General features: G+C 35.3%; 1 protein-coding gene across 5 annotated transcripts in view; it reads right to left on the reverse strand.

Annotated features, from left to right (window-relative positions):
• ESYT2 (extended synaptotagmin 2) overlaps positions 1-17,718 on the reverse strand; it is a 65,705-nt gene that overhangs the window by 17,890 nt on the left and 30,097 nt on the right. For 4 of the 5 annotated variants that reach the window (XM_026069233.1, XM_026069231.1, XM_026069230.1 and 1 more), the window contains 7 exons: positions 17,193-17,248; positions 11,237-11,357; positions 10,365-10,541; positions 9,866-9,948; positions 8,488-8,536; positions 7,680-7,769; positions 7,067-7,162 (listed from right to left, as the gene is read on the reverse strand). In XM_026069233.1, coding sequence (XP_025925018.1) covers positions 7,067-7,162; positions 7,680-7,769; positions 8,488-8,536; positions 9,866-9,948; positions 10,365-10,541; positions 11,237-11,357; positions 17,193-17,248 — 672 coding nt within the window. The remainder of the gene's footprint in view (positions 1-7,066; positions 7,163-7,679; positions 7,770-8,487; positions 8,537-9,865; positions 9,949-10,364; positions 10,542-11,236; positions 11,358-17,192; positions 17,249-17,718) is intronic. The other variant, XM_026069232.1, reaches the window with a different exon arrangement.

The raw sequence follows: 17,718 nt of genomic DNA on the forward strand, positions 1-17,718 counted from the left end.
CCTCTCTGAATATGTGTATTTTGCTTTAAAATGAAAATACTCAATTTCAATACATCTGTATTTTCCTAATCAGACCTGTTTACAATGATAAAGAAAAATGCGTCACAGAACCTTATGAGATGGGATTTATTGAGTGCCATCTGTCTTAAAGACCATCTTTTAAATGAATCTTTTTCAATAAGCTAAAGTATATTTTCCCAACATAGAAGATTCCCTGATGGTAAGTCAAGTAAGTGTGGTAGAGAGTTCTCTCATGGGGGAAATCACTTTCCTAGAAGTATCAGTAAGCCTTAGATCATTACACTTTGCATGCTATCTAGAATGAAATATACTTTACTCATTTGAACTAAAGATATGCAACTATACTAGCAACAGGAATTTGAACTGATTTAACAATACAAAACCTCTGACTATTTTGCATTAACTAAGCAAAGTTTTCAATTTTATTTTAATAATAATACATTGTTCTTGAAGTGATACAAGTGAACCATAAAAATGTTACAGAAAATTTGTGACAATATTTAACTCATAAGGAAAAAATTTCAGGAAATATGTTTTTTAAATAAAGGAAACAGCCTTCATGGTAGTAGTTGGCTTCCCCCCCCCCCCATTTTTTTTTTCTTAGCATGGCTTTCTGCTTCAAGGGAGAATTCTGCTTTAAAAGCTGAAGTATGTGGGAACACAAAAATTTGCATAATGACCTGGGATTATGAACAGAATTCAATATTACTAATGCTATGCCAGAAGAAATGCCTTCCTGAAATTCAAATGCACAAGTAACTAACATTTAGAGAGAGATTTATTCGTTCTACAGAAATACTTTTTTACATTTTCTTTTGGGATGTCACATCCTAATGTTGGCCAATATGTACTGCAAGATTCCTGACATTTGGGTTTGAAACTTGTTTCAGAAGGATTAGACAATATGATGGAATTCATTGGAGAAAAATAGAGAGAAAAATGAGAGGATTACATCTTGGTTTAGTTTTTTTAAATCGTGAATTGCTTAAAATAATTTTAAGAAGTCTTCCACAGCTATTTATCTAGAAATGTTAGGGGCTAAGATTATTGTACTGCAAACATGGACAGCCTCAGGAACTGCTTGCCGTTTAAAGAAATGTCTTCAATTCCCAGCTAAGATACAAGTTGTCAGACATAAACAATGACTATATGGCTATTAGTATAATGGAGGAACTTATTTAATGTAAAGGTGTTCTCCAGAGCATTTTTGCATTCAAAATAGTTTTTGTAAGGAAGCATATATATTCCCAGTTCTTCCTAATAAGCAAACACATTTTCCACCATCTTCTTGCTGTTTTGAAGTTCCCTGTTGGTACACCTCATTGCTGTTAACATCTGATGCAACTTTTCTGCCTGTGAAATGGGAACTCCACAGTGTTACTGATCTTACAGCTGTCACTCATGTCACTCCTTCCTGCATGTTTTCAACTGCACATTCAATACACTTTTTTCCCCTAAATTATTCATTGCATCAAAGTATTTTAGATGTCAAGAACAAACCTATTTGATAAATTATAAAGGCAGCCAAACAATGTTTCCTGGCTATTGAACATGTGTCGATTCCTCCAGAATCACAGCAAGGATAGGCCAGGAGGGACATCAGCTGGGCCAAATATATTTCAGCCTTGCCAGGCTTCAGGATTGAAGGGAAGGAGCTGAAGGTCTATGAGGATGGAGGTTGAAAGGTTGGGCAGGAGGAGATTAGGAGAAGAAGAGGGAGTATTCACTATGAAAAGCCACGTAAGAGGTTTGCCTTTGGTGACAAAATTGTCTCACTACAGTTATTAGCTTCTCTGCAGTTACAGGAAAAGGAGACAGATATCCAAGGACTATGCTGGTAACTGACACAGTAGAATAAATCAAACTTCATGTTAGTGTTCTCTAGGGACCAATGCCTTTGCAGCAAATCCTGATAACAATCCCATAAATTATATGACAACTAACAAGATGTTTTGATCTTAAGTCAGGTACGGATTTGATATGATTTGAAATATCACTCATTATTATTTATTTTGACTCACTAACTCGTGCTTGGGGTTCAAATGAGGTTTTAAAAGTTACTAAATCTTTGAGCACATCCTCACTTGATAACCAGAAGACAGAAACTGATCTGATAGAGCTGATTAAAAAAAAAAAAAAGTATAATTTATGTTATATACACTCCAAATCAAAAGAAAAATCATTACGAGCTAATGGTAATGTATCGTAAAACTAGTGGTATACACTTTTGGAAGTTATACTAAAAGCACTATTTACGCTTTGATATTAAATCTGCCTTATCTGTAGTTTAAATTAATTAGGTGTCACAAGTCTATTTTCCCAGCAGTCAGTAAAAGCATCTAGAAAGCAACTCAGAGCACTCAAGACACTAGTTTTTCCTTTGCCATTAGATATAAACGGAGTCATCTTTTTAAGCCCTCCCCTCCTTCCCTTCTCCCCACGCACAAACCACCCAGACACGTCAGCTGGGTATCTGAAGTTAAGGGGTGTGAATTTTCGTCAAATTGTTTACAGATGCCCTGAGAACGAAGTGAAGCTCTACAATTGCTGAAGCTGTTATTCACTGTGGACTACTACAGTCCACTTGTGGCCCTTGGTCTCCAGCCATAAACCTTGTCCCCGGCTTGCTCCAACACTAGCACTCGTGCAACCACATGCCAGTTAACAGTACTGCTGAAGGCAATCCAGACACGGTCATCTTGAACTGCTGCTTTTCAACTCGGACTCATGCTTTGGGGATTTAGAAAGTTTTATCCAGCATCTAAATGGGTGTTGTTATATGTAGACGGTATGTCCTAAAGCAATGAGCCTAAGATAACAACATGAGTGCTACAGTTTTATCAAATATTTAAAATATTATTTAAGAAATTAGATAATAATAATAAAGGGGAACAGCAATTGCCTACCAGTTTTAATACCAAGAAAATAACTGAACCATACAATACATAGTTTGAATCCTTAGGACACCTATAAACTATGGGTTTTTCTCTCTAACTTTAGATAACTATGCTTATGGAGTGCATATGTATTCATTAAATTTAAACAAAATTTGGTACTGGAGGTAAGTTGTTTGATACTTCAAAATGAACTTCCACACAAAAACTAACTGAAAGGACCATCGAAAAGGGGTGGTTTTTTTTTTTTTTTTTTTTTTTTTTTTTTTTTTTTTTTTTTTAAATCGAAGAGTATGGTACGAATCAAAATCAGCCAGCCAGCAACCAATCATTCTGCACAAGCTGCAAGGGCGCCCCCAGCTCCCTCTGGGGAAACAGTTCTGATTCTGAACTGACTCCCATTCTTTTTGAAGATCACAAAAGTATGTGTTTAAAGATTTAAGTGCAAGACGTTTAGAGACACATTAGCTTCTTATAATCTTATAATGTTAAAATCGAGCAAAAAATATTAATTGGTCATTCCCCCTAAACTGGGATTTCCCTGACTACAGACTAATTTCAAAAAACGAAAAGGAGCTTGGGAATCTGCAAAACAAGGAACATAATGGAGTGAAATAGAATTTACAAGGGAATTTATAGTTTGGGGAGCACAAAGAACCACACACATTTTTTAAGCAGTACTTGAATCAGTGTGGAGAGGATGCAAGTTCTTACAAACACACTCCTTTTAAAAATACTGTAGGGGTGCCAGTTGTAATATTTATTACAGTTTCATTTCTTTGCAATAAAGGCCAACAATTTGGCAGCACACAGTACGCTGGTACAGTACGTATTTTATTTCTCTGTGAATCAGCAATTGAAGTTAAGTGTAAGAGCTTTTACAACAAACTTATCTTGGGTTTTTAATCATAAAGAGTTAATTACTTACCCAATGATATGCTGATCAATGAAATTTAAACAGCCTTCAAAATGCAATAAAAATAGCACAAAAAACAATGCACACTTGTTGAAACCATGCAGGAAAACAAATTGCATGCTCTCATTCCACTAGAGCGAGTGGCTTTAGTAGCACTAATTCACACTCTGGCAGATAAAAGATACAATACAAATAATACCAGAGAACTCACAAATAGTGCTCTATAGAGTGAGGTAGTGTTTTCACAAAAGACTAGTCCCGATGCTCTCCTCTCTTTTAAGTATCCACACCCAAAGTTTCCCTCGTAGATACTCTTAGGAAGATGGAAATGGAAGGAGAAAGCAGAGTGATGGGATTGTGGCAGAATGAATGCATAAGCAGCTTTACTACACAGGAAAATTAAGGAAAACAGTCAAAGGATTCCAGAGAAAACAGCAGATAAAAGTAAATAAATATTTGTCATTATAGTTTCATCTATTAAAAGGTTTTCTGTAGCACAGCAAGGTGGATTATTTTTGTTTTATATTTTTCATAATTATTACAATATGTTAGCACCTTGTAGGTATGTAGCTACCTCTCAGTAAACAGAAACATTTTCCTGGTTTACCCTTAGTAGTTTGTATTTATATGGCAGGTCCAACTAAGTAAATTTAGAGGGACAAGCCTTCTCCTATACCATTTTTATTTTGTTGAAACATATTTCAAATAAATCATCCCAATTGTTTCAGAAGCAACCATGATGCATCTATGTAAAAGAAGTGCCTGTGATGGGGATTACCCACTATAACCAAAGAAAAATATGATTGACTCCAAGATCTAAAATGTACCAGTGATCAATGATAACTTAAGAAATTAATTTTGAAGGTAGTAAAAAAGTAGTTAGTCATCTAGAAAATATTTTAATATTAACATTAAAACTGTGGACAAAAGACTTTAAGATTACACTGACTGTTATATTAGTAACTTTAACAGTAAGACTTCATTCTTTTATCTTTTTGTTCCCCACAAATACAAGCAATGACATCAATTAATTTTACTATTTAACTGCACGATCCCCATCAATGAATACAAACACAGCAAGAGGAGCCACTGCACTTTGTTTTATCTTGCAAATGTTTTTCCATATCAGAATCAAATGGACATACAGAAGTTGTATTCACTATAATTTGCTCCAATCTTTCCAGCAGCTCTATGATAGTATTTTTACAGAATCTACAGAAATCTTCATGTGAGAGAATTGAAGAGATGTCCTCCCATAATATTTCCTCCCCTATCTAACTCTGAAGCCTTTCCATATCTATTTTAGATAATTTGCATTTAACACAGTATTGTATATTATGATTGTAAACTTGTAAAATGAAATTTTCCAGTGTTCAGTGCTACTTTTCATATTCCTTAACACACATTTCTGGACAGAAAATGACTTGAAGTTAAGTACCAAGTTACTGGTAGCAAATTTCTGAGGTGGTAGAGAAAGAAAGAAAGAGGGGGGCAGAGGTGCCCAGCTACAGCCACCCTTACTCTCAGCCCCACCCAGGCAATCTTGCACTGTAGACAGACCATCAGATGGAACCATCCCATTTGGACGCCTGTTCCCAGGTTTGCTAACTAGGCAGCTTTGTGCAGGGAACTTCCTGTTTCTGTGCCTCAGTTGCTCTAGAGTTCAGAGATCTACCAGTTAAAAGTAATAACTATTTAGACACTGTAAGACATTGAATGAAAATGCTGTCCCAAAAAGTAGGCAGAACTCAAGACTTATAACCTAAACTTTCTGAGGGAAGTAGACAATGTTACTGAATATTTGCATTAAAAAAAAAAAAAGAGAGAAAAAACTAAATTTAAGACAAAGCCTCTGACTATTTGCTAGGGAAGATCACCTAATAAAGAAAAACAAGGTTGTAAGAAAAAAATAGAAAATTGTGGATGACAGAACTAGTCATTTTAAGTAACAGGCTTTACTGTACTTTAACAAAACAGTTTGAGTAAAATACAGTAGTCAAAAAAGAAAATACAAAAGTGGGTCCAATTTAATTTAGCACAAAAGAGATGGTAGACATTTTTCTGTGTTGCAATATTCTGAACTTAACGTTAAGCACACCAATTAACTGAATTGCAGCATCATCTTTGAATTCTACTCTATTTCTGCTATGCTACAGGTTCCCCCAATTCAATACAGTGAGGTTAAAAAGATAATGCAGGACTCAAATCCAAGTGATCTACATCTCTCTAGCTTCTAAAACAACCTGTTACTACCATTTCCAAACCCGGCTCTACACAGCTCCAAACATACTGTGTTTACTATATGAAATCACTAGTCAGAGATGGAAGTTGCTAAGGCTGCTACGGTTTCATTTGTTACTCCTCTGTTTGATGCTGCATTTTAATGGGAATTTGAGTGGAGAAATTTGTAAAATGCATCAAAAAACCCCCAAGCCTTGAAAACTTTACTGTTTTATTAGTATTTCAGTGAATGCTTCCAGAATTTCTCATCAAATAACAATACTGAAAAAACAGTAAAACTCAGTGTTATGTTTCACATCTCTTTGTGTGGTATGGTTTACTTTATTATTGCTATTATTTGCAACCATGAACAGCAATTTACTAACCTGAAATAAACTACAAAATAATCTCTGCTTGTCAAAAGAAGCTACTTCAGACTCTCATAGTATAATCCACAGAACGACAGAAACAGGACGTTTTATTTGTGCGTACACTTTGCACATGCAAGTGAACGATACTTCAAACGACAACCTGACAAAAATCACATACAAGTATTCTGCCACTGTAACATCAACTGGACACTATTAATTTCATGATGAGGACTTCAGCACTTTCAAATCTACCACATATCCTAAACCAAAGCAAGCAAGTTTACCTTACTGAGGAAGTAGCCTTCCTTTTTCCCAGTTAATTCCTTTTAATTCCCCATGCTGATCCCATACTATTTATGGAAAACACTGAATAATAAAAACATGCAGCCTTTCAAGTCCAGGAAAGGAGCATTCTTTAAAGAAAATTCACACTGATTAAAGAGTAACAGTTTATTAGATATATATCTGTAATACCATACTACTAGAAATGTGGACCTTACATTACACGTTTTTGAAACGAGAACAGGTAGAGAAAACATGGCATAATGTGTGTTAGTGAAGCAGTGTGGCACACTACCAAGCAAGACATGCTGGAAGTAAGCAAGATACCCATGACAACGGGCATCCATCAGAATATGACTTACAGGCAGGTTTCTTGCTGAGTCCAAATACAGAATAAGCAATGCAGAAGAAAGCCCATCATTGGCTTGGTCTTTATCAGCTCTAATGCTTGTTAGCACCTAAACCAAAAAATATACTGTAAGCCTTCCTCTGCAAATCAAGCAAGAACATGGTATCGTTTCAGCCCCATTCCTGAAAAATACTTTAAGAATATCTCCCCAAGCCCAAACATTCACAAATGCACATAAAAAAGCAATAACTTTTAAAGACTCTATATAAATACAGATATAGATATTTCAACAAATTCCACCCCAATCCCTAGTTTGCCTTTTTTTTTTTTAAATACTGGACAGATTACATATCATGGCCAATTTTATCTCCCAATCTAATGAAATGTCAGTGGATGTTCTCAAACTGTAACATTAAGAGAAAAGAAGAAAAAGAAGCCTTTTAAAATCCCATGCCACAAAAGCACACTGTCAAGGTATGATTGATGTGTTGTAAAGAAAGTTACACTAGAATAAAATTACAGGTTTATCCAAATTTATCACAGCTAGAGAATTAAATTACTTGTATTTTTTAACAAAAAAAGGAAAAGTAAAGATTAGGATAAAATATAATGTGTTCCTTTAATACCTTGTCTAGATTTTCAGCAGTTGGCATCAATGTGAGCCATTCCAGTTTTAAATGCAATTTTCCTTTGGACACTTCATCCAAAGTAAACCACTAAAAGTTAAGCAAAGTAATGTGAAATAACCTGTCACCAAACAAATACATATGACTGCAATTGGCTCTTTAGGGCATTTAAGAAATGTTAAACCACAGTAGAAATCCAGTAGAGCTGAAATCTGCATAACCTGAAAAGATCTGATTCATTGTTTAAAATTGTTTCAAAGTTACACTAAGTATTAAGACAAAGAATAGCTATTCAGCTGCATAATACAAAAATGGTCATGCAGGCCTTCACACTATGTAATAAAAGCATTCTAAGATACCAAATCTGTAAGTTCTGTAAGACTGTTCTTGAAATACAAGCCCCACATAACATTACTATAAAATCTCACTTACATATAGGACAAAACTTCAATTTTCCAGTAAGTTAGTTTAATTAATCTACTAAGTCTAATAGTAGTTAATTCAAGCAAACAGCTGTTCTCCTAGAAGAAAAAAATCCTTGCCAAATACATAGGTCACTGTTTTTTACATTAACATAGTAGCAATATTAAACGCCAAGACAGAAGAAGAATTGCATTGTTCTTCCACCAATTCAGATATCCCCTAAACCACTTCACTGATGGTCAGGGAGTCTATTTTTATAGCATTAGGGCTGTTCTTGCATGTAAGGGATACAGGAACCATCTCCATAAAAAAAAGAAAACAAAAAACAAGATGAACAACTAAACATACAGCGTATGTTTCTTATCAAAACTTACCAAATACTTACCTCATCCAAAAGACGCTCCTTCTCAACTTCGATTAAATCTATCATCAGACTAGGAAAAACAAACAAAAAAAATCCCACGGTATTTTAGGGGAGAAGCAAAAGCCGCAATACAGAACTGACCCCACCCGCCCTGTGCCTGCTGAATGTCGAGGCTTCTACTGAGAGCAAGAGAGCAGAACAGTGCTATTCTTTTAGCCAGCAATAGAGGAAGAACTAGGGAATGAAACAGCTGTAACAGGAGGGATATGGAATAATAGAAAATATGCCTATACTAGAGCCCATTTTGTAGCTTGAAGGGCAACTGGCACATTATGGCTCGCATACATATGACTAAACTCTCAAAATAGTGACCACATCCAAACTACCCATTGGAAACAGCCCCTGGACATACCCTATGACCCATTTCATGCTTTGGCATTGTCTAGGAGAGTGCTAGTTTGCACAGGCTAAACCAGGGAGTGAGCTAAAAATTAAGCAGTACAGACAACTGCATGCCAGTGCAAGAACATTTGCCTTAGCCTTTTATTTTACTAGTACTGATGTACCCATTATGATCAAGCTGCTGCTTTTTCCCCCCCCTTCAGTGTAAGATTAGGGAAGTGCAAAGAAAAGAAGCCTTGGTACTACCTACTTCTTTAAATAAATGAGAGGAGAAGTAGGTACTGTTGCTCCTGTTAAGAGAGAAGGAGCTGGAAAGATAAGGGAGTTCTACTCTGTATGGAAAGCAACAATGGGAAGCTCCAAAACTCTGCAAGAAATAAAGGTGACAAATTACTGGAGAAAGAAGCTGACTAAAACCCAGATATGTTTATGGGTAAACACTAGAGGTAGGCCTATGGAAGCTAACAGTGAGCAATGTTTGTAAAAGCATTACAGCAAAATTATTTTTTTAATCAAACTGCTAAGATCAGCTTTTAGAGAAGAATAAACTCTGAGCTAGCCTTTTTAAAACTATGCAGATGAAGAAGATATGCAGTTATAAAACTTTATCAATCTTGCCTGAGCAAATAATCAAGACTTCATGCTAGGTTAAGAACATTAAAGCAAGCAGGGTTAATTTCTTTTAAAGAAAGCAAAAAAACAAAAAAAACACACTTTTCTTTCTGGATACACACAACACTTACCTTATTTTTTTTGTATAAATATATATCTGTACATACACACATATACCCCATACATATTTTTAATACATCTATTTATATACATGGGGAATCCAAAGAATTAGAAAGCTATTTACTATCAGAATTTTGAAAAGATATGTAATTTATAAATTGAATAATATAGCAGAAATAAAAAATGCAATAAAAATTAAAAAGATTACACCAAAATACTTAATCTCTTTGTCAATACCTAAAAACATATTCTTCATAACATTTACCTTCCCAGGAAGTCATCTTTATCTGGATCTTCATCAAAAAGCTCAATCTCTAGCTCTTGTCCCGGATGTTCATATACTAAGGCCTGGAAGTACAATAACATAGATGGCACCATCAATAGCAAAACAAGCTAGCTTTGTCGAATGTCAGAGTAACAACGAAATATTGAACGGCAATGCTTCCATGAATTTATTAACACATGTCAATAACCAAATGCTTTAAAAATATGTAATCTATTATGAGCAGGGCAATTTAAGAGCTTTTGAGATACGATTTGTTGGTATTAAGGGACTAGACTGGTTTTTAGACTTATTGAGGCTCAATCTAGAAAAAAAATGTACAAATCAATAGGGAGTTTCTGTTTTGTTACAGAACTTTGGGGTTCTATAGGGAGACAACAAGAAGTTTCTCAAGGAAACACTCAGAATATTTAATCTAGTAAAACAGTTTTTAGAACACAACTTTACAGAACACACAATATGACTTTTTAACTGATTATACCTCATAAACTTCATTCCACTTTGGATTGAGATTTTCTTTGATGACCTTGCTTTGGAAAATCTGGTTGCCCACACGGATGATTCCATAAGGATCTGACTTCCCTTTGACAATCCCTTTTAAGTAAGTATCTTTCCCCTCCAGGTCCTGGGCTTCAATGAAGTGTATCCTTAGAACACCCTGAAAAAGGAAAAAAATCTGTTTATCTAGTAACCTGAATAGTAAACCTTTATGTCACCACAATTTATGCAATATACTTTTTAAAATTTCAATTGCTATTTCCTTAACACGAAACTTATCTCCTAATTTGGATATTTTTCTGTATTCCAAATATTTTGTAGCAAGAATAATTCTATTTTGGATTCCTACTACTTGCAGAAAGCAAGATGGACATGGTAAATGGAAGGATATCAATGATGATCCACATACACAGCAGACTTAGTACTCAGATTCCGGAAAAGAAAAACTGTCATYAGCAATCAGAAACATGCCAGTTACATCAAGAAACTCCATGGTACTGGAAATGAGTAGTAATAAGTAGTAACAGTTTTTTAGTGAAGAGCACTAATAATAATTTGAGATGATAATAATAAAACACATGCTACTTAATTTTTAGTTTATACAATTGAACTTTACTTCATTAGGTAATATATGAAAGATTCTAGCAAGACAGAAAAATAACCCCCTCCCCCTTGTTTTTGTTATCATCAAACATTAACTCCATAGATAAATGGATTTGTTTATTTTTAAGTGACTGGATTTATGATATTGTGTACTATTGCAATAACTATATTTAGAAATTCACATATATGTGCCCATCTTTAAAAATAAATACTACAAAAAAAATTCCAGATTATTAACAGAAACATCCTTACCTTTGGTATAGGAAACCGCAACTGAGCAAGCTGCACTTCACTGACAAGGGGGACTGTAATTCTATTTGGAAGGACCAGGTAGTTGGATATTATATCCAATATTATTGTATCTGATAAGCCACTATTGGAAAAAAAAAAACATCAGTTACTTCATGAGAATTCATTTTAAACATGTTTTATGTCACACTAGTATGCTGAGGCTGCTTGAGCACAAAACTTTATAGGAACTCCTTTATCCTTTTGCTGCTCCACAGCCTCACCTTGTTTTCAACTAGAAGACACATCTGTGCTTTAAATAGCCTTTTTATTTTTTGGGGGGAAAGGATTCTTGTCAAAAAGGCCACCAGGTGGAAGCAGCTGATACAAAATAGCAGAAACAGAAGATGCCCACATAAAGTTCTCATTTTCCTGCCACTGTAATTAATTTCCCCCCTCCCTTCAAAATTACCCAGATTAAAAGGCTGTCGCATAAGGCTGTTTGCCTCCATTACGTATCAATGAAATGGATGTTAACTGGTATCTATTTTTGTAGTTCAGTAATGATTTAACTGCCGCTGCAAGTTAAGCGCTGCTCTATCATTAGGAAGCCAGGCGTCCTCTCAAGCTAGGAGGACTGTCGTTTAAAACAGAAACGCAAAGAAAACATGCTCTGCGTACAAGTAAAATAGAGCCTATGGCAGGCAAAACAGGTTTTGTGTGGCAAAAAGGGAGCGGCAATACAATCACACTGGTAACAAATCGTTAAAAACCCAGCCCCAATTCTCCCCCCCCGAAAAGATCTCCTAATCTCAGAGTTCACCCAGTTGGGTCTGAACTGGCAACAAATCAGTACATTGTCAGACAAGCACCACTCTCCAGCTGCATTGCCTACGCTGGCACAAGGGTAGAACTGCAGTGGGGCACTTCACCATGGATTGCAGCCAAAGGTCAGAGAGGCCGTGCCAAAAAATACTTAGGTATTTCTGAAGTACAGGCGCACTCTTGCTAAAGCTCCAGGGATGACCTGCACATGTGATTTCTCTGAGTAAATACACTTGCTTTAAGACTCTTTCTAAAGTCTTTCTGAACTTAAGACACAGATAACATAAGATGTTTGATTACTGAGAACATTACTGTGTGGAATCGCCTGGAGTTGTTTTTCTAAGACTGGATCAGCACTTGGGAGTGGTTCTGATTCTGCAGCTGGCATACTTACACGAACACAAAAGTTGTCAGCAAGTTTTCTTTCCAGATGAAACTTAAGTATGTATTACGTTACAGTGCAAACAATAAACATAGTATGGTAGAGATGGGTAACAGAACAAACCCATGAAATACAACCTGGCTCATTTCAAATTCCCATTGATCCTTAATGCTAGAGATCTGCAACCTGGACAGCTTATATCCCCTTGGCTGCCCTGCTTCACCACAAACGCACCTGTTAGGAAGGTCTAGGAAGACTAAAAGCCTTACACCTTGTCAAGTTGCACTTTTCCCTTAACTCATACACAGGAATCTACGCCAGAAGCCTGGTCTCTAATTTATAAGGGTAAACATGTAAATGGAGACATCTGCATGAAATCTCTCTCACTAAAATACTGCACTGAAACTTGTGCATCACTGAAGCATTTTAAACTCCTAAGAGAAAGTTTCTATCTGTGTTGGGTGCTTGGTCACCAGCTAAATAAAGGAGCTGAGACATAGTAGGTGAAATTCCCACATAAAGGCTTTAAACTACATTCTTGAGAAATTTTAGCCCCTAATGAGAGGTTTTAGAGTTCAAGTAAAACACAGCAAAATAAATGCTTAATGGTAAGACAACAACAAGAACCTGTGATTACAGGCTGAACTGTAATGGGTGGAATATTACCAGTTAACCTCAAATATTTACCCTTCTAAGCTTCTCATTGCTAAATTATAACAAAACTAGATTCATTATATTTATTACTACAAGAAGAAAAGAATGGTAAATCCAGAACATAAGAAAACAGGCTACTGTCCTCAAAACATAACATTAATCCTGACTGGGAAAAAAAACAATACTACTGATACAACCACCAAAAGCAAGGTTTGCTGGAAGAGGTAATACCTTGTTTGGCCAGTTCGTATAACTAGGAAAAGCAGGTGGTCCCTCCACATTGAATTATGTGGCTGTAACAGTGCTGCTTCATTTATTTGCTTACAAATCTTTAGGTTATACAAAAAGGTGTATTTTTTCTGGCAGTGGTTGCCATGAAAAATCAATTGCAGACTGGTCACTGCACCTATTATATCTGTGACATCAGTTTTCTTCATCACTTCAACTGTAAACCTAGAGAAACTATGATTATATGATAGAACATGGTTGACTTTTTAATGGCATCCAATACACTAGAACAGAGGAAACTCAAGGTTGCATGAAGATCAATGTACAGGTCTATTCAGACCTGTATTTTTACTCTGAAAGAGACTACAGTGGACAATTAGGCTAATATATTGCTCAGAGGAAATATTTCCTCTCAAATCCTGAGCGTTCATTCATATATGTCCTAAAACAGGAGTGTTCATTCCCCTTCCTTTTTTGCTAAGTTTATCCAGTTACATTCACAAATGTTTTTATTATAAATGAACACTGAAATCCCACAAATGTATAGTTTCCTAAGGCAACTAATACCACGAGGTAATTATATTCTGTGAAAATAAGTAGCTTCCTTTAGTCATCATTGTAACACGTCGCTTTTCAATCTTTCTCAATTCAGTTTTGCTAAACTTCAAGTTTTGAACTTACAAGTGCTAAACATTCTGTAAAATGGGCCAAGAAATTAGCTCCTACCTTTTATTAGACTTGAGATAAAAGGTTAAGATAAACATCTCAAGCACTTTTAACATTAAGAGGAAAAAGAGCTGAGGTGATGGTAACTACAAGAGCAACAAGCATACGTTGCAGGAAGAGCTTTTCAAAATACAAGTCTGATGACACAACTCCAGCAGATGTTAGGCCTTCAGATATCAGATCTATTTGTTCTGTTCCAGCTTTTGTTAACTTCCCTGCCTGGCAAGAAGAGAGAGCTTTGTCTTTATGTTCAGCAAAGCATATACTTGAAGAAAGGACAATTAATAGATAAAACTATCTGACCTAGGTCAGACAACAGCAAATAAGAGCAGAGGCAACTATGCCATAGCTACTTTGAAGGAAAGGTTATCAGGCCCTTCCTTAGTATTTAATTAAGATCACATGTGTTATGAAGTAAGGTATAGGCATAAATAAATCTATCCTAGACCTGGCAAAAAGTTCAGAGATATTAATTCATATTCAAATGGAGAACTACAAGAAATTTCCTTAAATAAGAGAAAGAAACTGCCTGAAGGATAACATAGCTCAGTCATTTTTAAGATTCACGATCATCTATGTTAGGACCAAACCCCAGTTCTATGATTCAGAAGGTCACTCTCACAATTTTATCCCAACAGAAAGACTTGAATTTCATTAAAACATCTGAGAAATTAATCTAAATGAATGAACGGGCATGATGGAGTTTTTCAGAAAGAAACGGGGCTCATATATGAGGAAGCAGATATTCAGTTTTTAAAAATGGGGAGCTGAAAAAGAATACTGAAGTTCATAAGTTATGAATTAAATGAACTCTAAAATTACATGCCCCTTTAAAAGGTAACAAAACTTATCTAATACCTCTACCACATATTAGCCAACTGGAATGCTACCAGTTGAAAAGGATTCTTTATCAGTACAAGGCAAAATGACAATGTTTTTATTATTTAGAAAACTAAGAATAATCTATGGAATACAAAGAGACGGAAACCACTGATCAAGCAATACAGGAAGTAGTATCAATTCAAACCCTTAGTTGGATGCATCATTGATAATCAACTGTTTTTCTTAACATCCTAAAAACTCTTAAATCTTTGGTTCTTAGTTGTGATAACAGAACAATTATTTTTTCAGTTCAGGAATATTAGAGAAATGTGAAATGCTTTAGATAGTTCATTCTAGCAAATGACTTCAAAAGCTCAGTTCTCTTGTGGAAAAATAACTGGCGGTTACCAGCTCAGTTGCATTGCTCTCTATTTACATTTAGCAACACTTACTAATTTTTAGTGATAGCATAGCACCTATATCTTTTCCTGCATTTTCTTCTCTTCGCCCTGCAGAGACAGCACATCTCGGACTGCAGAAAGTACTTTCACTATATCCCAACTAACCATAACAGAACTCATCTTCCAGTCATCCAAAACCCCTCCTGACAGCACATGAGGCTTCTTGCTGCCTCCTTTCACATTCAGATTTTAATGCCACTCCTCCTATGAATTGTTTTTGTGTCCTTTTCCTAGTGGAGTCATAAAGAAAGGGCAATGGAAGCTGTTAACAGCTGACAGGGAAGCTTCCAGCAGAAGAAATTTATTTGGCAGAAGTCATTTGCAAAGAGAGAACAAATGAGCAGTTTAGCATGTAGCCAACAGCTGTAGGACTAAAGAGGTACCTGTGTCCACAGCACTCATGTTCATCGTTGCTTATAACAACTACAGTATGTCAGACTGTCATATGAAAATCTACAACCTATCTTTAAAGTCAAGAAAAATACAGCTCTGAAGAAATTTACTGGCAAGGCAGAACATGAGTTACCTCAGTTACAGTTACCATAGGAACTATACCGTCTAGATTGCAGCTATTATATGCATATGTGGCCAAGCCTGGTTGCTCTGGAAACCATAAACTTGAGATATTTAACAAGACTTTGTTTACATTTGAGGTTTTTGTTTTCCAGTCATGCAAATATGTAGGATATGAATCTCAGAAGCCTAGTAAATTTACATTTAGTACTTAAGTTTATTAGTGTTACCTCAAAATAGCAAATTATTACTCAGGAGCTGTATTTTGGAAACCATTTTCTCACTCATGAAGAAAACTTCTTTCCTCAGTCTTAACCAGGCTTGAAACATAAGCAATTTTGGCAGCCATTAACCTACTTAATACAAGTTCTAATTTCAACCTGTTCAGCTGGGATTTCATAGAACGGCTTCAAATGTCTGAGCAAAGCAAAAATTGTTTTAGTCATACCATTTAGCATGACTAAAGGATTCCTAATTCCTAAATTCAAACTCTTGCTTTCAAACAATAGAAAACAGTTCTGGAATTGGTTAACTCTCGAAAGTCTGGATCAAATAAAAAGGCTAGTCACAAAATCCACGTGTACATCAAACCCATTTATTAGCCCATTAGCCATTTTCTTAATATTAAAAAGCCCCTGGGTAACTACTACATTCATAAATTTCAAGTTATAATTCTGGCTTTGAGCTCATCAGGATTGCAATGGTACAAAACAACTTGGCTTTCTCTTCTTCTACTTTTTTATTTTCATTTGTTTCTTTTTTAATCATTTACTCTTTCAAAAAGTTCTGAATCATGACCAAGCATTTTCTTCTAGCTATAAATAGTCAATATTTTCACTACTTTATCTGATTATCACCTAAAAAATGAAAGTTTTGAAAGAAATACTCAGAAAAAAGTTTAGAAAACCTATTTAATTTGATTCTGCCTTAGGGTATTTCTTACTACCTTTACACAACTAACTGGACATTTATATGCATACAAAGCCATACACTAAGATGCTGTGAACCCACTGGCAAGAAAAATAAGGTTATTTGTCTTTCTGGTGTTCTGTGAGATAGGCAGATGGGAAATCCACAAGATTCTGGTAATCTGGGAAGGCTAGGACCACTAAAAAAGCAAATTAAAAATTATCTTTTTAAATTATTTTAGCAAGATCTACTAGATATACTTCTTTTTCTTATACACGTTTTATAATTACTATGTTTTCCATATTCTGCAATTTCATATCATTCTAAATTAAGAGGTAAGTGTCCCAAGTCATTTAACCTAAAAGCATTTAGCTGTACATACAGCTGATGATCTTCAGATTTTCTGGGTTTTATTTTTTGAAAAAAAAAAAAAAATTCAGATAGTTTTACATATACTCACTTCAGCCCTGGAACATCCAGAAGATTGGTCAGTCCAGTCCAGTTAATTTCCAAAAGCTGTGAGTTACAGGAAAAAAGTGAAAATTAACTTAGAATTCCCAGTACTGAGAAAACAAAACTGATCACCATGGATTTTGATCCATTTCCAGGATTTTTTTTTAGACAGGAAAACAAAATTTCTTACATTCCAAACAATTTTAACCATGGCTTTTAAGCCAGGAGGAAAAAAAAACCCAAACCCACATCCTCTTACCCACCTTTTATGTATATGTACATGTACACGTACACATATTTATACACCCACATATACACATATACACACTCATACACATAGCTGCATACACATGTATGCAGTACTTACCACATACAACCAACACCAAACTGTAAAATGCAGTCCTGCTTTTGGGAAAAATATTTCTAAATGAACAGTCACCAACATGAATTTGCAAATAAATCAGAATAAACTAATCTAATATCCTTGTGTAACAGAATAACTGGACATTAGATGGGGAAAAATTAGACAGCAT

This window comes from Apteryx rowi, unplaced genomic scaffold (genome assembly GCF_003343035.1).
Source record: "Apteryx rowi isolate R43461 unplaced genomic scaffold, aptRow1 scaffold_29, whole genome shotgun sequence".
In the NCBI taxonomy this organism is placed as follows: domain Eukaryota; kingdom Metazoa; phylum Chordata; class Aves; order Apterygiformes; family Apterygidae; genus Apteryx; species Apteryx rowi.